The 22,135-nt window shown below is 34.6% G+C and overlaps 1 protein-coding gene across 1 annotated transcript in view; it reads left to right on the top strand.

Moving 5' to 3' along the window:
* DNAH7 (dynein axonemal heavy chain 7) overlaps positions 1-22,135 on the top strand; it is a 303,845-nt gene that overhangs the window by 95,181 nt on the left and 186,529 nt on the right. Inside the window, exons 22-26 of the mRNA XM_007494538.3 lie at positions 473-685; positions 8,755-8,864; positions 15,359-15,527; positions 18,543-18,645; positions 18,753-18,880. Coding sequence (XP_007494600.1) covers positions 473-685; positions 8,755-8,864; positions 15,359-15,527; positions 18,543-18,645; positions 18,753-18,880 — 723 coding nt within the window. The remainder of the gene's footprint in view (positions 1-472; positions 686-8,754; positions 8,865-15,358; positions 15,528-18,542; positions 18,646-18,752; positions 18,881-22,135) is intronic.

Below are 22,135 nucleotides of genomic sequence, written 5' to 3'. Positions count from 1 at the left end.
AACAAACTTGGAACCTTTCCATCTTTATTTAGTATTACTACAATATCAATGCATCAGTTATATACATAATGCACCAATTAATGCATTAAAAACAATTTCTGTTTTTGCATGCATATAGAAATAGTAGATATAATAATAAGGATAAATGAATAGAATATTTATTGAATAATAGTGAACAGAATTAGTATGTAAGGTAGTATGGTAGTTGGGACACTGGACTCAGTGTTTGGAATATATGAGTTTGAATCCTACCTTAGATGTTTATTCTCTTTGTCACCCTGGGCAAGCCACTTAACCTTTCTCAATCTGAGTTTTCTCTTCTGTAAAATGGGGCTAATAACATCTATCCCTCATCTATATAAGCACTATATGCATGTTAGCGTATCATTAAGTAATTATCAGTGTTACTTATTTTAAGAAATGTCATATAAAGTTGAATAACTTTCTTCCTGATTTCTTTGTTATCTTTCAGGCTCTTGAGAATTACCTAAAACAGAGTTCTAGGCAGATTGATGACATTGTCACTTTAGTTCGTGGAAAATTGTCCAAGCAGAATCGAGTGACCCTTGGAGCACTGGTGGTGCTTGATGTTCATGCTAGAGATGTTCTTGCGACTCTTGTGAGCAAGCAAGTCAGTGATGATAGTGACTTTGAATGGTTAAGTCAGCTTAGGTACTACTGGATTGTAAGTAATATCAATGAATCTCATTATAAAGTAATTTTAGTTCATAGCTTTTCAATTTATGCTTGCCTGCTGACACAAAGAATAGTCTTACTAATGCAGATATTTTTGCTGCTGATAGACTACATCCAACCAATCATTTGGTAGAGTGAAGATTAAAGCAACAAATAGCTATATATGATATATAGTTTTAAAATAAAATTTATTCTTTCAATTGCTGTTACCTGCCATTTGTACTTGCTGAATCTACAGAGTTAGACTTAGTCCAGCCTGAAATTGGATTTTGCAAGTTCTAAAATACAGTGTATCACAACAATCTTAAATACAGTTTTAATCTTGTGTCCTATACTTATGTGGTACTTGGGGTATCCCCCTTCTCACATATGGGAACCCCAGACAAGGTGTGTATCACCCTAGGTTCTAGATAATCTCCAAGTCTGCATCAGAAGACACATAGTTCAATGCAAAGGCATTTAATGAAAAAGCATTGTAAGAAAAGTAGCAATAAGCCAGGTGTGGTGAAATATGCCAGTGATCTCAGCTACAAGGTAGGCTAAGCCTCGCAGATATCTGAAGCACGGGAGCTATTCTTAGCAGTGATGGCCCATACCCATCTGGTATACACACTAGGTTCAGCATTAATATTGTGAGGTCCCAGGTTGCATAAGAAAGGATGGCCCAACCCAATTTAGATATGGAACTGGTCAAAGTTCCTGTTCATCAGTAATAGGATTGGGCTCCTATATTCACAGTGTGGGCAAGATGAAGAGACTCCATCTCATGATGCCATTAAGCTGCTCCCAGTGATTTTGCTCAATGCTGTTCTCATATGGTGTATGCATCCCCAAGTTGCTGTTCTGGGGATTTGGTAATCATTGTGGTCACTATAGTAATTCACTAGTCACTTTGATGCTGCTAGGGTATTAGTCCCTTGGACATATAGAGCTAAAGCTTCCATTATCAGTTTCTGAACTTTAATTAAGAGTCCTTACCTAAGATACTAGCTCAGCTCCATTTTTTCAGGGAGAGAAGGTGACCACATTTCACTTCCTCCTCCTCCTCTTCTGGTTAGGGAGCAGTGTGTCTTTTTTTAACCCTCAAACAGACTTACAGTTAGACAGATGCCTTTAATTTTCATCAGTTCTGCATTACCCCCCTCCACCACCACCCCTACCACCACAAAATCTTTTTTATTTTTTAAACCCTTACCTTCTGTCTTAGAATCAATACTGGGTATTGGTTTCAAGGCAGAAGAGTGGTAAGGGCTAGGCAATGGGGGTTAAGTGACTTGCCCAGGGTCAAACAGCTGGGAAGTGTCTGAGGCCAGATTTGAACCTAGGACCTCCTGTCTCTAGGCCTAGCTCTCAATCCACTGAGCTACCAAACTGCCCCCCACAAAATCATTTTAAAGACTTCTCCACAAAATTCCATAGGAAGTTAGTATGAGATCTGAATGTTCTTCACTCTTCCCCTCCCCAGATCTATTTGTCCCTTATTCAAATGAAAGGGAAATTAGATGAGAATAAAAAAACTCAGAAATCCCATCACTTTCCTTGTCAATCCTTTGTTCCAAATGCCTTCCTTTAATCTGTATATGTGTTTGCATATGCTTGGTATGGCTTTCATTTTATAAGATAAGCTATTTTTATTCCTTAAAGAAAAATTTCTGCATATCAAGCATATAGTCATAATTTTAAAACATTTTTATATTCAAATTATCATTCAGTTATCTATTATGTTTCTCAGAAGGAAATATAGCCAACACTGAAATTCATTAGCTTTATAAGTAGTTAATATATATATATATATTGGTGCCTTCTTTTAGTATTGACCATATCCAGAGGTGTTCTCAAATGATCTTTATATTGGACAGTGGTGAGATTTATCATAGGTTGAGATGTTTCCACAGGTTCTGGGGAATAAGTGAATGTGACCACATACTGCATAAATATAGATTTCATCTTTTCCATTTGTTACTGAGTTTTGATAGTCCTGACTCAAAGGCTTTATTTCCAATGATTTATAAAGATTATGTGGTAGAAAATATTTTTAATATTAAAAAATAAATCTTATTTCAGTAATGAGATAGCAAAGAAAGTAATCTTCCTCATTATATATGTATGTGTGTATTTGTTATAGAAATATACACACATATATGAATATATAAAAAGGTGTATGTATAGATAATATGTATATGTACTAGTCCCTTAGTTGCTAGATATATATGATATATATGCAAAGTAAACTTACATATATATGTGTATATGTCACATATATATTTTGTTCTTTGGTATTGGCATACCAGTGTCTATCTCTGTGGGGCTCGGCTCAGGTGTGATTATGATCCAGTACATAAATACTATTTGGGCATGCTGAAATAGGCATTTGCATAATGATAATAATAACTCACAGCCATGATATAGTAGAAAAAGCACTGAACTTTGAGAGCTTAAAAATATAAATTACAAAGTGAAAGAAGTTCAAAAAGTACAAAATAAAATGTAGGAGTTAAAAATAAAAACTAAAAGCTTAAGAAGTTTTGAAAACCAAGATAATGCAGATTTTCTCCTGATCCAGCTATTTCCCATCCCTATATCTCTTAAAATTATGACTTCTCATTTTTCTCATATTCAGAATAAGAAAAATAAAAATGACAGAGTAGATCAAGGAATCTTAATCTGAGATCTATAAACTTGTTTTTGGAAATATTTTGATAACTTCATTTCAATATAATTAGGTTCCTATATATATTTAAAAATATTATTCTGAGAAGGGGCCGATAGGCTTTTTCAGATTGCCATTTTGTAAAAAAAAGTTAAAGAACTCCTACACTAAATAACATCTAAAGTCTCTTCAAATTCTAAAAATCATGGATTCTGTGAAGAAAAAATATACATCTCTGGCATTAGGACCTAGGATCAAACAGAGATGAATAGTTATAAAAACCAGATGGTACATGGCTGCCCAGGATGTGACAGACCATCAAAAGACATTCATTGCCATTAATATGCAATATATCTTCAAATCAGTACCTGGTCACCCCATGGAAAGATGAAGAAAAGATTCTAGTGGAGTAGTAAAGTTGGTACGAAGCCCAAATAAAAACATTGTCCTCATTATTCTGAGTAATGAGAGACAAACTTATTTGCCCCTTGTTATATTTCCACTGGGCCAGCACTATTCTGAACTTTCTCCCAGAGTTCCTCCATCACAGACCTTGCTTGACTGATAAATCAGCTTCTCTTTTTGACTCCTCCCTATTTCTCCCTTAATTTTGTTGATATTGATAGATCCTAGATAGAATCTGCACAGACCTCTAGTTACATTGCTCCAGGTCATTCTCTGCTTTGGGACCTGTTAGTTACCCATAATCACAGACAGACATTGGAGACATTATCACACACTAAAATAACCCCTTCATTCCTCAATCAATAGCTCAGACAATGTTGGAACCTTATGCTACTTTATAATCTGTCCAGATGGTGATAATGGAGTGAAGAGCCTTGATTGTGATGTCCTACAGTGACAATTAGTCCATAAAAAGTGACTTACAAAATTAGTTAGGCTCTGGAGAGTTCTCCTTTCATTCTCTTTCCTGTACCTCTCCTTTCCTCTTCTTTTTACTCCTCTCCTTTCTTGTTCCTTTTTTTCTCTTTTTATTAACTGGGTATCCCTATCTTGCACTGGATCAAAGTGCAAAGGCTACTTCCCAGCTTGGTCCTACTCTTATGACCTGTTCTATTTTCTGACTTGGTCTAGTTTGTCCTTCCTTAGGTAACTTGATGGCTCCTCTTTATAGGGAATCACCATATTAATGCTTAATTTAGTGAGGGCACCTAATTGGCCTTGCTCATTGCAAGTGGGAACTCTTGAGATCAATAAACCCCCCAGCTTCACAGTTCCCCAACAGTTGAGATTATGATATGTACCACAATATTTATGTGGTAGAGAGCTGCCAAGGCTCTTCAAGAAGCATATAAAACCTGGAAAGAAGGTGGAGGTAGCCACTTCATCTTCTACAATCACTGAAAAAAAGTTTTCACTGTAAATGCAGAGGGCTTCCCAGGGTGTTTCCCCAGTGAAAACTGTTTAAGAACATCTACCCCCTAGAAACTTTTTATTTCTCTGTACAAGATGGTCTTCATCATATCCTCCATATTAGAATTTGGTTTCCCTGACTTCTCTCTAGAACACAGAAAACAGCTTTGTATTGGTTGAAATATCAAATATTCTCCAGGAGGTCAAGGATACTTTTGAAACTCCCCTTTAAATCTAAATCACTAACCATAGGATTTGGACGTTTTAGTCAAATCTGCCAAATCCTTCTGGACCTTAAGCCAGGACTTATTTCCCCTTAATTTTCTATTACATTTTGAAGAATAGATCCTTCTGGACATTAAGCCAGGGACTTGTTGAGCATTATCTCTGCCCTGTAGTTTTGGGAGATTTAGCCAACTCCTTTTCACATTAACCTAGGTATAGATCACCACCAACTTTTTAAATGATCATTGGGCCTATCCTCATTGAGTCCTACATTTGGCTAAAAAATTTTCCTTGGTTGGCTTCTAGTATTACAGTTCTTTGTTGGTTAGGGAAAGCCTCTGCAATTTGATCCATCCCATTCCTGCTGCTTGGACTCAGCTTAGGTGCAGGACTGTCCCCTCCCAAAAGCAAGGCTTTTGGAATAACTTCCATTCCCTATCCATCCCCAGGCTGCCCAATTTTTATGACCCTTCCTTTGGCCCACCACTAGGAGTGATGGTTATCAGGTGCAGAGAGGCAAATTGAGGAAAACTGCACTTAAGGAGAACCTCCCTAACCATAATAGTTGTACAAAAGTAGAATTTATTACCTCAGAACATAGTGATTTCTCACTAATCAAAAACTGCTGCAATTTTTAGAACCGATTATTGTTTGTCATACTGATTCTTTGTCGTCCCGACTTTCTTTTCTAGATTTTTGTTAACCATCTTTTTCAAGATCTATTCTAGAATTTTCCAGAAAATAAAGTTAAGCCCATTGACATATAGTTTGTAGAATCTATTCTTATTTTTAAAAAAAAGTAGGACATATGCCCTTCTTCAGTCCTGCAATCCTCTCTTATTCTGTTCAACTTTTTCCAAGTAACACTGACACTGGTTCAGTAACAACTCATTACCTGAGGATGTTTATCACTTGGACTCAACCTTCTTTCAGGGATGTAATGAGGGCTAGGTGACTTGAAGTCCTGGAAGAACAATGAGGTGCTCCCTTACTTTCTCCTTGCCTTGGGTATCCACTCCCTTTTCTTGCTTGCTTGCTTTTCTTTTCTATTTCTTTCTTTTAACCTCCAGGACAAAGATGATTCTCCTTGGCAGAGAAAATAAAAGTAAAACAACGGAATGGCTGGCATCTCTTGTCAGATACTGTCATCTTGTTCACCTAGAGCAGCAGTCCTAGCCCTTTCTGATCTTTCTTTTCCTTTAATGTATCCTTAGAAACAAACATTCTTTTGTCCTCAGCATTTCTCACTAGCTTCAGCTCATTACAAGTTTCTGCATTCCTAACACTAATGTAACAGAATGTGCAGTGTTCTTATAATTCATCCTCTATTACCTATATGTCTTTCAAATTTCAATATTGCTATATTCTCATCACTCCTGGACTGACTTTCCCTGCTGAATTTCTGTCTATGAGAGTCTACATTTCCTTCCGAACCCTTGGTTATCTGCCCCCCTAATTATCTAGGGATAGATTCAGTCTAAACTCACTTTTCCTCTTCTATTTCACAAACTCTAGGAAGGAGAGGTTACTTCCCAAAGTTCCCATCATTTCTACACTAGCAGCCAGTTCCTGCCTGTTGCTGAAAATCATATATGCTGTGTAGAATTTCTCCATATTATTTCCATTACTTTTTGAAGAATGAAGTTGTCATAGGACAGATACAGGGGGTAAAAGGTAGCATATGTCCTATCCCTTTTCAATATAGTAGACCCATCCAAAGACATATTCCATTCATGATTTTCATATCACCAAGTCTCAGTGATTGATGTGAAGTGTGATTTAGCTCCTTTCATTGGGACCTCTTATTCCTCCTGGTATGTTGCGTAAACTTTGGACAGATGGGGATAAACATTTGAGGTTATAATTTTTACTCCTAGCCCTCTTTCCTTAGATTCTATCTGCTGTATATAGTTCTGGGTGACTGAACTACATCCTTTTCCTTATTGTAGTTACTTTTTTTGGTATCCTACTTGCTGTATATATGAGAGAGTTTTCTCCATCCTCGGGCTTTTTTAGTTTAAATTCTTCTTGACCAAATTCAGAAATACACCATTCTTTGTTAGGTACCTGCCAATTACCCTTTTCAGCCAGGAGTTTGTTATTTGTATATTTTAAATTATGGTTCAGAAATCCAGATCCCATTCTTAGATATCATGTTTTTTTAAGCCAATGGTTCACTTCTCAAATCAGTATTGCACCTCTGCATTCTTTGCTTTAAAAGGTCAACAGTGAGGAAAATACAATTTCTGGTCCTACAATCTTCAATTTCTTGGGCAAGCCTTCAGAATTGCTGACAATACTTTCTAGATTCCTACTGGCAGTATTTTTAGTGCACAGGTGAATCACCAAATGTGACTCATAGATGTTTGTTTAAATAAGTTTGTAGAGGTTCTCATGTGTCAAATGCATGTTATGTGAAGAGAAGAAAACTCCCCAAGGGTATTGTCAAGTCAATAAATAGTTGTTTTCTTGCCCTCTCAGCCAAAAATCATTAAACACCAGCACTCTTCTCCTTTTCCTCTGCCCTTTCCTAGATGGATGACCTGACACATTCTACCTTATTGTTCCTTGAAAGAACAGTAGCTGCCTCTTCTTAGAGCAAACAGCTCTCTTCAATAAAATCCTAAAATTTGTTTTTAGTTTTAATTGTACAGTTATCCTCTTCTCTCCCTTCATCCTTCCTATGATATTATTTCACTCCCCAAACCCTTAACCAGACTCAGATTTTCAATCTTTCACTTCAGATCTCTCCACTTATTTTTTTCCAATGAGCTTTGTTTCTGGTCCTGTTTTGTTTTCCTTACTTTCTTTTTTCTTTTAAAAGATCATTTCCTTGTCCTGGATCCTATGAAGTCCAGAGGGTTATTTCTTGAGTCCTTTCACTTCTTCAGTGTAGGAGACAATTATAGACAGCAGTGACTTGTCTATGGCAGAGGATAAATTTGGTATACTCAATGGTGTACCATACCACCATTCCCCCTTCCACTCTCCCATACTGATTGAGACTCTTGGCCTTATTTTCTTAAACTACTTAAGCATTCAAACTTTACCTTCTTAAGATCTTTGCAGATTTTATTACCTTTTAACAACTTTATAGTCACTCTCTACTTTCTCCCACCCCTAATTTGTCTTAGCAATTTGTTTCACTTACCAAATGAACTTTACTACTTTGTTCTACCATCTCATATTTACTTGGTTTTGTCAATTACTTTCATTTCCTTCTCCTTGAGACTTTCTATTCAATTTCTTACCATTTAATCCCTTTCTTCCTTAAAAGATGAGCTCTTCTACTATAGATTCAAAATTTTGTCAGGTTTTTGAACTTTATTAGAGGAGAATGTGATTGAAATCACAGGATTTATAAGACCATAAAAATATATTCACAATTAAAATATTCTAATTTGAAACAATGAAGGGCTTAGAGAGCTTCTCTGTTAAAGATACTCATTTTATTTTACTATATCCCACTATCTTATAAATCCTTGGGAATTTTTTATATCACTTGTCAGACTAGTGCAACTGTGGAGCTAGAGGGGAACTTAGAGATCATATAGTTTGGCCTTCATTTTACATATATGGAAATTAAGGCCGAATTGGTTTTCCAAGTTCATTCAGCTGATTAGTGACAAACAGGACAATGACCTGACTCTCTTAACTTCAATTCCAGTTTTCTTTTCAATATATTGCCTCCCCAAAAGTCTAAAGTAATTTTTTATTTGGATTCAATTATTTGGTCATTAGAATTTTCATTTAATGTGTCAGATTCTACTTTTAACTTCCATTTGTTCTATGTATTTGCTAAAACCTAGGAGGAGCATTTGGAAACAAAGATGATCAATGCTGGTTTACGATATGGATATGAATACCTAGGTAATACTCCTCGTTTGGTTATTACTCCACTTACAGATAGATGCTACAGGTAAATCTCTTAATTTGTAAAACTATCAAAGCCTTAAGTTTTGCCATTAAAATAACTAAGGTGATTTCTTAAATTATAGACTGCTTGCAAAGATACACATCACTTTTTTATGACTACTTTGTCATGTGGTAAAATACTATCTTGATGTTTCTTTTTCTTGAAGTTTTTTAGGATTTAACAGTTTTGGGTCATTAAGATCTTTTATTTTGGATATTGATATTCTTTGAAAGGAGACTTCAATTCTGTATTTTGTTATATTGAGTCTTGAGGGATATATATCTATATATTAAAATATTGCATATAACATATATAGGTGTATATATATATATTTGTCATACACATATATTAGAACATATATGTTCCTGACAGCTCCTAAATGTGAACTGAAATTTTGTCTATTAAAATCTGTTTTTGCATTGACCTGCTCTGAAAGATGAGGAATTTCTGCCTCCTGCTGTTGTCACCATTGTTGTCATCCTTCATCTGTCCCTGTTGCCATCTAGATCTTTGATGTTGTTGTACTATTGCTTCTCTTACATTATTCTTGTGATATTGCTGCTGTTCTCAATATTGGGAGAAGCTTTCAAGCCAGGGCATTGGATCTGGTGCAAACTCTGACTACAGTTCTCTCCAGCTACCTTCCCAACAATATGATGATGTCCCAGTTGCAGGTAGAGAAATGGCCTTAAATCCAGACTCAGAGCTAGTCTCATCTGTATTTCAGGAAAATTTTCCCGAAGAGATAGAACAGTGATAATGCTCTACCTATTGGGATGCTGAGACTGGCATTTTTACCTCTCGGTTTCTTGTTCTCTGAGGTGGAATTGAAATGGGAGGCCAGGCAAAGATCAGAATTTCTCTACAAGAACTCATGGGACATTGAACTCTTTTTGGAGAGAGGTTGAAGGAAGAGATCATTTTCAAAGGGACTTCGTTAAGCCTTGCATAAACATTTTAACCCATAAGCGAACTCATCACCTGTAAGAGAAAATTTCACCTAAGAAAGCAAGAAGTTAGGATTTTTAGGGACATCTGTTGATTCCTATGTTGATGCTCTTCTGTTCATACCAGGAGCCAGCAAAGGTTTATTTTTTTATTTATTTTTCTGCTCCTTCTAGGTAAGAGTCTCCAGCTTTGTTTTTTTATCCTGGTTCTAGACATACATCCAGAGCTTTGGGAGTAATTGTGGTAAAAGGGGTCTTAGTAGCAGGTTCTTAGATATGGTTCTGAGCTGGGCTTTGTAGATAGCTCCTCAATCGTTAGTTCATATTCTATAGAAAGGGTTTCTGTATCTCAGAAGATGTAATTTTTTTCCTGGTTCTATGATTTCATTGGTTTAAGGTTTTCCTAGTGTGATAGAGGTTTCAAACCCAAGAGCTTCCTTTTCCTATGTTGATCAACAGCTTTTTGTTCGTTTATTTATTTTTTGCTTTTGGAGTAGTAAAGAATTTCCCAGGGATACAGAAAGATGAAGTGACTGGCCCAGAGTCAAACTGCTTAACTGACTTTTAAGCTTATTTCTTTTTTTTTTAAACCCTTACCTTCTGTCTTGTATTGGCTCCAAGGCAGAAGAGTGGTAAGGGCTAGGCAATGGGGGTCAAGTGACTTACCCAGGGTCACACAGCTGGGAAGTGTCTGAGGCCAGATTTGAACCTAGGACCTCCCGTCTCTAGGCCTGGCTCTCAATCCACTGAGCTACCCAGCTGCCCCCTAAGCTTATTTCTTATAGCAAATGTGACTATAAAATCTTATTTCAGACCTTTAATGGCTATGTGTTCCCTCCAAAGATGCAAATCCCAACCCATCCACAGTTGGCCATCCTGTGCGACTCTGTTCAGGTCCTTCCCTTGGTTGGCTCCAGGGATGTAGGGAGGCTTTTCTTCAACATACTGGGGACCTTTTTCAGATTGTCTTCCTCTTTCTTCTTTCTCACTTTGGGAGAACACCAACATAGTACATAGATCAACTAGTGGTTATTCTTCACTTTTACCAGCCAATTTTTTCCTAGTTAAACATTTCTTTGATCACATCCTTTATCCTGCTTCTTAATAATTTCTTTTTTAAAAAGGAATTGTATATCCTTCCTGTGTTCACTGTAAAACTCTTTTGCTGTGCTCTTTTAGTGATTCTCAATTTTAATTCTTTAAATTCTGTGGCATTTTATATAACTCATAGTCATACAACATCATAGAAAGAATTCTGGTGTTAAAAAGATGGCCCTTTATTTCAGGAAGAAGCTTGAGAATGAATAAAGTAATTTTATAATTTCCAAGAGGTATTCCAGCTTATTTTCTCATTCAATTCTGGGTCTAGCTCATTGTTTATTTGTACTGTCTAACATGTATACAGTTCTGTTTTAGAATGAATCCTGAGTTCTTTTTTGAAATTACCTAGTATCACCCTAAAATGGTCTAGAATTCCTGATTCCAATAACATATTTTTCAGGGATCCCCTAATAAAAGAGTTGTTTGGGGTCTTACACTTAACCTATCTATGAAAAATTTCAGAAATGATTATAGAATACACCAGGCCTTACCATAGAAAATCATATTTTCAGTTAAATCATCTAAGATATAAAAAGGCCTATTTATAATATATAAGGAAATTTCTGTTTCTTTTGTTAATACACATTGAAAACAATAATATGCTTATTCTCCATAGTATCATTGTTTATCTCAGTAGGTAATTCTGTCATAGCCCCAGTATAATGGCATTCTCAGTAATTGCTTTTAATTCCTATCATCCCCTTCACCATGATGAGGCTCTAGAAGTGTGGGACCGGGTAGGCTCTATACTAGAAAGTTTCAAATATGATCCTGGCAACAAAATCATTGTACCCATCTAACATTAGCTTAGTTCAGTTGCATGGCCAGTTAATGACAGATTCATTGGTGACAACAAAAAAGAAATACATGCATCAATGACAAAAAATACAAAATGGTCCTCTATTCCCTCCCTGCTTCTACAGTGTCATTGCCAGTGCCTTACAAGGAGAAAAAGGATGTAAAGAATCACATGCTTTCCATAAATATTAACTTAATTTCTAGTACTCTAAATCTTTGTCCAGTCTTTATCTAACAAAGCAGAAATATAGATGCCAAAGGTAACCCTGGTTTAGAATATAAACCTGTTTGTAAATCTTTTTTAATCCTTACCTCTATCTTATAATCAATATTGTCTATTGGTTTCAAGGCAGAAGAGGGGTTTGGTTTAGGCAATGTGGGCTAAGTGACTTGCCCAGGGTCATACAGCTTGGAAGTGTCAGATGTCAATTTTGAACCTGGGTCCTCCTGTCTCTAGACCTGGCTCTCAACTCACTGAGTGACCTAGCTGCTCCCCATTTGTAAATCATACAAAGAAGGATTGTAGGAAGCTTCTGAGTAGCATAAAAGCAGTAGAAGAAAAAAAGGTTAAAGAAAACTTGACAAAAAGATCCAACTAAATAAAGTCATCTTGGGGACATTTCAGGATGACACTGGAAAGAGAACAATAAAGAGATAACAGAAATAAAAGGTCTATAAAGGTTGTTTTGTTGTTGTTGTAATCATGAAATCTTTTGGACTCCACTACAATCCTATATGTGCTAAAAGAGAAATGGAACTAGTAATAAAGAGAAGAAAGCTGTAAGAAAAAATATGCTGAACCAAGTATCTACAGAGTCTCTGCTAGAAGAGACTGTTTAGATATGACTGAGGAGTTGGTTAAAGGTCTCAGCTAAGTTTAATTCTGTAAAGACCAATTAATTTAGGAGCCCATTTTTAAAAAGCCCCCAAAACTTATTACTCCAAGTTCATCTATAAGAATAGAAAGAAGCTACATTTAAAAAAATAATTTTCATTTACACTCTGCAAACCCAAATTGACATTTCACGATCTTGTCCTTGTTTTTTTTTTATTTATTTTACATCAGTTCTGATGTCAACATTTATTTCCAAGACTCAATGATACATTCAGAGTCTGTGGTTACACTTCTTTTGTGCCAGAGCAAAACTAATCATGCACACACACACACACACACACACCAAATTCCCTCTTGCCCCAGCAATCATCTATTTTATAGTTGTCTGATGATTGCAGATGGTACAATATGTAATCATACATTGTGAACCAGTACTGCAAGAACTTCACAACCTAGAGTCCTCAAATAAAATTTATTGTTTTTTATATAAAAAGTTAAACCAAAATTCTAGGGGAGGAGGAGATTGATTTTCAAGCAAGGGAAAATACTAAAATTGGAGAGGGAAACTATAAATTTATTATGAATGAAAAAGCACTGAAGAGAATATCAAAAACCATTGACCCATTTGCCTACTTTGCCTTTCTCATTTATGTGAAATTTTTATGAGAATAATTGACACATGCATTAAGAACATAGGAACAGGGCAGCCAGGCCTTGGTCAGCCTTCAGCTTGCTCCTGATGGATGGTGTAAGGTGTGTGTGGGGGTGGGGGGGTACGGAGAAGGCAGGTGAGTGGGTTGAATGGACTACTAACTATGAATCAGTCAGCAATCGAACAGAGCGATCAGAGAAGCTACTGCAATCTTGGGTAGTATCAAGGAAGTCACAGCATCCAAGATAATGCTGCTCAGCCCACATCTGAAGTACTTTTTTCAGTCTTCTTGTACTGCACTTTAGTAAGCCTTGAACAGCTAGGTGGCACAGTGGCCAGAGAGCCAGGTCTAGAGTCAGGAAGCCTCATTTTCCTGAGTTCATATTGGGTCTCCGGCACTTACTAGCTGCGTGACCTTGAGCAAATCACTGGACTCCATTTGCCTCAGTTTCTTTATCTGTAAAACGAGTTGGAGAAGGAAATGGCAAGGCACTCAAGTATCACTATCAAGAAAATCCCAACATATGATGAGTCAGACATGACTGAAAGATTAAACAATAAAGGTAAACTGAAGAGTGTCTGGAAGAGGGTTCCACGCCATTTAGGAAAAACTATCATAAACTGAAGACAATCCAGAGAGAGATTGCCTGGCTAAGGGTTTTGAGTTGGTACCAGGTACTGATCAGTTGAAAGAACTAGATGTGTGGAGTCTGAAAAAGAGAAAGCTCAGGAGATCAAGAAGATTTAGGTTTGTTCTGCCTGACCTTAGCAGAACCAGAAACAGTAGGTGTAAAGAGACAAATTTAGGTTTGAGGTAAGGAAAATTATCCTACTAGTTAAAGGTATTCCAAAGTAGAACGGGCTGCTCTTGGGACTAGTGAAATCTCCTCAATGTAGGTATCTGAGCAAAGCAGTGAAAACTAAGACAGTGTCCCCAACAAGATTTTGACTGAGTGGTTTCACTCCCGCCATTCTCTGCCCCTGAAGCTCTTGTTTCTAGAATAAAATGCAGATTCTCCTGTTTGGAATGAAGCTTTAATATTCTGCCAGCTTACATACCAGCCTCTTTCCACATGACCTTTCACTCTCTCTTTCCATCCAACTAGCTTACTTGCTGTTTCCTGTACATAACATTCCATCATACCCCTGATTTCTGGAATATGTTATCATCTCATCTCCATCTCACAAAAACCAGAGCTAGCTTCAGGGATCCTCCTACATAATCCCTGCAGTTGCTAGTGCCCTTCCGAATTAGAAATTACTTTGTATACATTTTATCCTTCCTTTTTTGTGTTCACATTGTTTTACCTTAATAGAATATAAGTTCCTTGAGGTTTCATTTTTGTTTTTGTATCTTGACTGCCTAGGATAGTGCCTGACACCTGATAAATACTTAAGAAAGCCTTGTGGAATGAATGAATAATACAATAATGTTTTATTGCCATTCTTATAAAAATACCATTTAATAAATTTGGAAAATTTGGATGATTACATTATGAAGGGGTTAAAGTAAATAGTGTTTACTTTTCCTTTTTTACCACTGACAGTAAGAAAGCCTGATTATACATTTCCATTTTCTGAATGTTAAATAGAAAAAAATATTTTAAGTTGTTTAAATGCAGCACTCTTATTTGGTGAACTGTTTTTGTTTATTAGGGGAAATGTTAATTGAGGAGAATATGGTATCATGATGCCATTTCACTAGTGTCCTAGGGAAATGTAGACTGCTATAAAGCTGGATTAGATGACTGAGTAGTCTTTAAACAATTAGCTGCACAATTAAATGCATTAGTCTTATCTTCTTGACAAGATTATAAGCTCCTTGGAGTCAGGCATTGTGTCTTCTACTTTCTGACACCATGTGGGGCACATATTATATGGTTAATTAGTACTTGTTGATTAATTGGTGATAAGGACAGAAGGGGGGAAATAAGAACCAGACTTCAAAAGCAACCCTGTGGTTTCTTTTTAGATGAAACTATTGGGTAATGCAATAAAAGAAAGAGAAATACATTTTTAAATAGTTAAAATATTTCCTTGGAGTTAAAGCAATTTTGGAATATAATCCCACGTTTACAAGCAATGTAAAACTACTTTTGTCTTGTATCTGAACTAGAAAAAAGTCACATCTTTATCCAAATATTATTTATTTTATTAATTTCAGAACTTTATTTGGAGCCCTTCACCTTCATCTTGGAGGAGCTCCTGAAGGTCCAGCTGGTACTGGGAAGACAGAAACCACCAAAGATTTAGCAAAGGCTGTAGCAAAACAATGTGTTGTCTTCAATTGTTCTGATGGATTGGATTATCTGGCTTTGGGGAAATTCTTTAAGGTTTGAAAGTCTCCTTGTTTCTTTAAATCAGGAAAAGCTCTTAAAGTATTTGCACATAAAACCATCTTGTAGAAATGACAGGTATCTAAAGATGTAGTTCTCTCCATAATATTCTTTCCAGTAATCACTAACAATAAAAAACCCAATTTAATAAGCAATATAAAAAATTCTCACCCAATAAATTGTCCTAATTCGTTAGGACAGTTTGGTAGATCTAATTAAGTTTCATTGTATGTACCAAACTTACTTTGATTCTGAGTTCCATCTCTTAAGAGTGTGACTTTTCTCTAGAGATCCCAAAATATTTAAAAGACAAGTGAAAACATCAGTAATTTGGATATTTACAAATAATTAGGCATTTTGCAATGCTGTTCACATATATTTTAGTGAAGCAGGAAAATCAATCCATTTTTTCCATTCACTAACATTCTTATTCATCAACCCATTCTTTTCTGATGAAGTGCTGCCTTTAGGAAGTCATGGACATTTTGTGAAAAATTCTTTCAAGTTATCTATTTATTTTTTAAATATTTGGATTCTCAATATTTAAGTTGGATACGTAATCATTTGAATGACTAAAATTTCACTTTATCTAGAAATCATTGAATTTCACTTTATCTAGAAATCATTGAATGATGAGAACAGTACTAACCTTTACATAGCACCTTGACATTTGCAAAGCATTTTACAAATATTATTTCATTTTATTTTCACAAAAACTCTGGGAGATAGGTGTTACTGTTATCTCCATTTTACAGATGAGGAAATTGAGGGAGGCAGAAGCAAAGTGACTTGTATACAGTCTCAGGGCCAGCAAGTATCTAAAGCCAGATTTGAATTCAGGTCTTCCTGACTCTATGCCTAGCATTCTATTCACTGTACCACCTGGCTGTATATCTAAATGTTTTCATCATTATTGCAAACAAATTGCATCCTTTTGGGCTGTTTCAATGGTGAGCAGTACTTAAGTATTGTATTACCTCTTTATTTCCACAATCACAGTTTCAAGCTATGTGTGCAACAGTGTTTACAGAATAAATACTTAATATAAGAGACATTAAATTAAATTTGGATAGTGTTATTAGACTACTAACTGATTAAAGAAACAGTAGTTAAGATCTAATGATCCTTATGTTTATTTAATTTCAGATACTGTTATTTTAGATTATTGTATACAAATAAATAATCTACTCATATTTTATACATTTATTATCATCTTGTTCTACTTATTTGAGGGGTTTTCGACCCTACATCCATGTCCTAAGTCCTATGCTACAGCAAGTGAAGCTGAATGTAGGAATCATTTTAACTAATGAAAATGTGTTGTCTTTTGAATACTATCTTGTATTCCACAGACGACATGCTCTGAGTTAGTTTTAATTTAGTTAAAATTAACAAAGCAGTTATTACAGTGAAGCTTTTCCCAAGAAAGCCAAACCTTAGAGAGTAATGATAGCAGTATGTCTTTCTATATGGCCCTACCCTCAGGCCTTGGTCTATCTTTCCCACTTCCCTAAAGGGGATCAATGTTTCAGAATCACACAAACCTTCTCTGGGAATGCACATCTCTCTCCTTGCATTTTTCAGGTTTCACCCTTTCCCCCTCTTACCTCAAACATGATGGTTCCTAAATTATGGCTCTGATAATATCTAAAATTTATATTACCTGTTATAATTTTAAATCACTTTATATTTCATTAACTTGTTTGGTCCTCATAATAATGGTGAGAGGTATTACTCTCATTTTGAAGATGAATCTGAAACTTTTCCCCCAAAAATATATTTCTTTTTTAAGAAGATTTTTAAACATTAATTTCTTTTTAAATTTTGAGCTCCAGATTAATTCCCACCCCTTCCCCACCCACCAAAAAGGCAAGCAATATGATGTCAATTATATACATGGGAAATCATGCAAAACATGTTTCTATATTAACCATATTGCAGAAAAAAAGCAAAAGGAAGGAGAAGAGAGACAGACAGACAGAAACAGAGGGAGGGAAGGAAAGAGGGAAGGAGAGAGGGAATGATAAAAGGGAGAGAGAGGGAGAGAGAGAGAGAGAATTATGCTTCAATTCGTACTTAGAGTTCATCAGTTCTTTCTCTAGAGCTGCGTAACATTTTTTCATGACTGCTTTGGAATTGCCTTAGATCACTGCAGTGATCACAGTAGCCAAGTCTTTTATGGCTGATCTTCATTACAACATTGCTATTACCATGCACAATATCACAGTTTCCACTTCATTTTGCATCAGTTCATATAGGTCTAGGAATCTGAATTCTTAGAGGTTAAGTGACTTGTCTGTGGTCACTCAGCAAAGTGTCAGAAGCTGGTTTCAAACCCAGGTCTTCCTAACTCTGTCTAGTGTTCTGACATATCAGGTTAATAATTGGTTTGGGCTGCATATTGGGTTGCCCAATTCTCTCTGTTATCAACAACAAATATTTATAAGAGAGCTCAAAGTTAAGGATGTTTTCTGTGTCTATGAAACAGAATAAATCTCATTAGTTCATATGAAGATTAAACTCTCATTAGCATAATTTAATTAAATCACCATATTTTAGAGAAACTATGAAAAAGCTAATCAAACCTAAATGTAAATTTCAGAAAGGAAAGTATTGGAAAGGTAGATGAATATTAAAATTCCACATATAATTATTTATAGTTGGAAAAGACCTGGGAAATCACTTCATTTTCTGGATATGGAAGCTACAGCTATAATCACAGAGGTTGAAAGTGGCAGAGTCAATACTTAAATGCAGGTTTTCTGATTTCACATTTCATAGTCTTTCCACAACACAGATATGTATATATGTACTGGGAATCTTAAACCATTCAAAGGCAGAAACTCAATCTGTGAACAATGTACCAGTGATGAGAAAAAACTATTTTTATGACCATGAATAAGTTATTTTCTTGATATTATATAAACTCTGGAAAAGATTATATAAAAGAAACATTTTATTTGTAATATTCTATTTGTATGAGAACCAAAATTTGTTATTGTATTCTACTAGGGACTATTGTCTTGTGGAGCCTGGGCTTGCTTTGATGAGTTTAATAGAATTGATTTGGAAGTACTTTCTGTGGTTGCTCAACAAATTCTTACCATCCAAAGAGGTAATATATTACTTTTTTATATTAACAGTCAGTAGGATAAATACAATAACACATGATATGTCATCTTAATGAGAATTAATGTATAAAATATTTTGTTTTTTCTGCAGGTATTAATACAGGCTGTGAAATACTAATGTTTGAAGGAACTGAACTAAAACTTGACCCAACTTGTGCCGTTTTTATAACCATGAATCCAGGATATGCTGGGCGTTCAGAATTACCAGATAATCTGAAGGTATGGAAGGAAAAATCATTTAATCTACTTTGTATTCATTTTAAAATTTTACTTCATATTACTTACTGTACTTTTACTACAGTAAGAAGGATGTTTAATGAAATGAACAAATTTTACTTAAAGAACGTAATAGAAATATTATGTTTAGCTTAAGGAAGATTTTTTAAAAATAGTTATCAGTTTTTAATAACCTGATGCCATAAATTATTGGGAGGAATTATAGTAAAAAATAAAAAAAATTTTCAAACCTTTTGATTCAGAGCTTCTTTTTCTACAAATTAAATTATATCTATAAATTAATCAAAACTTACCTATTCTTCTTTTCCTCAAACCCCTGTGGAAAAAGAAAGGAAAACAAAGCCTTTGTAACAAATATGCATACTTCAGCATAACTTTCCCTTATGGCTATGTAAAAAAAAGTGAATTGATCTGTACTCTATTTGGAATTTAGTAGGTAATGCATTTCATCATGAGTCCTGGAATAATGACTGGTCTTTGTGTTGATCAGATTTCATCAGTCTTCAAAAATTGTTTTTTTAAATAATATTATTTTTATTATATAAATTGTATCTGTGGTTCTACTCACTTTATTTTACATCATTTGATAATAAATTAACACTGGAAAGAATTCAAATGAAGTTTAGGTATATTTTTCAGAAAAAAATACCAGCAATATAAGTAATATAATTATTTAAAAAATCATCTGCTTTAGAGAATACATTGATTTTTAAATGAGTAGAGTTGAAAGAGATTTTAGAGACCATCTAATCTAATTCTATAATTTTCAGATTATTCAGATTTTCAGATTTCAGCTCACAAATATAGTAGAGGATTTTGGATTCTAACCTAGGGATTTGTTTTGATTGTTAACCATCAGTATTGATTTGATTCTGTTATTCATTTACTAGAGAGAGAGAGAGATTTTAGTTAGAGTCACAATTCATCAGACAATATAAAATTATGATTTTATATGATTTTATCGTTTATTATTATTATGAATATTCTAGGTATAACTAGTCAGCTATTTTTAACCTTTTCTGCTTTTATGGTAACAATTCAAAATAGTTTTAATAAAGGAAAATAATAGTAAAATAATAAAATATTTATCTGAATATTTTAAAGTTACATATTTAATTATATTTTCCCTTTATAAAACTTAACCTTTTGGTTTAGTATGGAGTAGAATCAATATGAATGACTAAAAGCCTAAGAAGGACAGAAAGGAAAAAAATCTCAGCAATGCCTTTAATGGAATCAGTCAACTTTTCATAGTTGAGTCTACCAATTGCCTTAAACTGGCTTTTCTCAAGTTTTATTTATTTTGAATGTTGAAATTGTATCAAGCTGTGCCCCCTTCCCCAGCATGCAGTTATAATGAATTAATTTCCCTTCCATATTATCCTGAAAGTTGCCTTTAAATTTTGATAAAAAATTGTTTTAACTTAAAAACATTTTAAAAAATTTTTGGAATTCTTCCATGGAGTTTTAATTTCTCATAGAGATTGACATGCAAAATGGACTATAATAGAATAAGGAAAATCATTATACTGTTGTTACCTAATGTCTTTTTTTCCATAAAGAAAAAGGCATAGGATTTGTTACTTATGCAATAAAAAGGAAAAGTTATTTTAAGGTAGGTTGCTTCTTTAAAAAGATATAGAAATAATTTTAACTTTGTTTTTTAAAGATATGTCATAACATATGTAAATCATTCTTTTCCCGTCATATAAAATGATTTATGACAGAAAATGTCACAAAAAACTATGTATTTGTATGATGGGAAGAATTTCTTTAACAAATCTATATAAACTTATGAGAAGAAAGAATAAGAATGAAAAGATGATATGCTATGCAATGAAAATAATCCCAATTAAACATATTTAAATAAGTTCTTGATGCTTTTTAAAATTGTCCACGAATAGAGGAAGGGGCATTGGTACCAATTATGGCATTAATTTTAAAAAATTAACTGATATATAAATAAACATGATGGAGAAACAAAAAAATAACCTCTAAAAATCCTCACAAGTTTAGAAAATTAATTTGTTTATACAATTTTTTGGTGACAGATGAAGCAAGATCATCATTTTGTTGCCTTGTAAAACAATGAGGTAAAACAAGATGAAGAAAGCTTGGTAAAAGAATCTGCTACACAAAGTCATGGTGAGAACATTTAAAGATAAAGCTGAAATGAGGACAACAAATAGAAGAAAGATGGAAATCATCTATGAATATTTGGGGTTTTTTAATAGCCTGATTTCACCAACAAGAGCAGTGAAGTTATCACATTTGGACTTTTATCAGTGTAGTTCCAGATTCACTTTTTCAGAAAGTGAAAATGTCATTGAAGAAAACAAAGATGAGAAAAAAGCATTACTACATTAAGTATTTATTGAAGAGTTCTATCAATACTGAATGGGAGAGTTTAGGGATTGATTTTTAAGGGAGGGAGACATACAAATGATATGGGAAAATAATATCAGTTATTGCTATTACCTAAAAAGAGCATATTAATACATACTACCCATACAAATACTCCATACAATCACCAAGGCCATCTTTGAAAAGGCAATTATTAAAAGGGAAGAGGAAGCCTTTCACAAGCAATATTACATAATAGACTTTGCCTTTTCCATAACACAATTAACTGAAAGTTCAAGAGCCCTGATTAAACTTTTTGTTTAAGTATTTGAATGAGAGAAAAGTACCACTTTAAAGATTCTTCTCCAACAAAATGTGTCTTGGATTTCTTGGAAAATTTAAGAATAAAGATGTTCAATGACCTTGTGATCATTAAGAATTAATATTAACAGTGAAGCAGAAAACAAGGAGACTTGTGTTCACTAGAAGCATTTGCTACAGTATTAGGAAAATCCAAAACAAGGTCCAAGCAGGGGAGGGCTTTTTTATAAGGCAGTTGATTTACAGCTGAAAAGGAGCTTAGTGGCCATCTAGTCCAACCCTTTCATTTTCCAGATGAGGAAACAGGCCTAAAAAGATTGAAATGATTTGCTCAAGATTACAAAAATAGAAACTTGGAGAGGCAGGATTTGAATGCAGGTCTTCTGATTCTAAATGTAGAACTCTTAAATGTACCATTCTACAATCAGATGTATCTGTTGTGCTGAATTCATCAAAGCTTTGGATGTCATCTGGCCTGCTAAAAGAGATCTATAAAAATTCAAAAGTTTGGTCTAACTATCCACATAGGAAAAAAAGGTGGATACATAATGCCTGTTGTCCAGACTGTGATAT

Source organism: Monodelphis domestica, chromosome 4 (assembly GCF_027887165.1).
Source record: "Monodelphis domestica isolate mMonDom1 chromosome 4, mMonDom1.pri, whole genome shotgun sequence".
Lineage (NCBI taxonomy): Eukaryota > Metazoa > Chordata > Mammalia > Didelphimorphia > Didelphidae > Monodelphis > Monodelphis domestica.
This window is presented reverse-complemented; position numbering and strand designations above follow the sequence as displayed.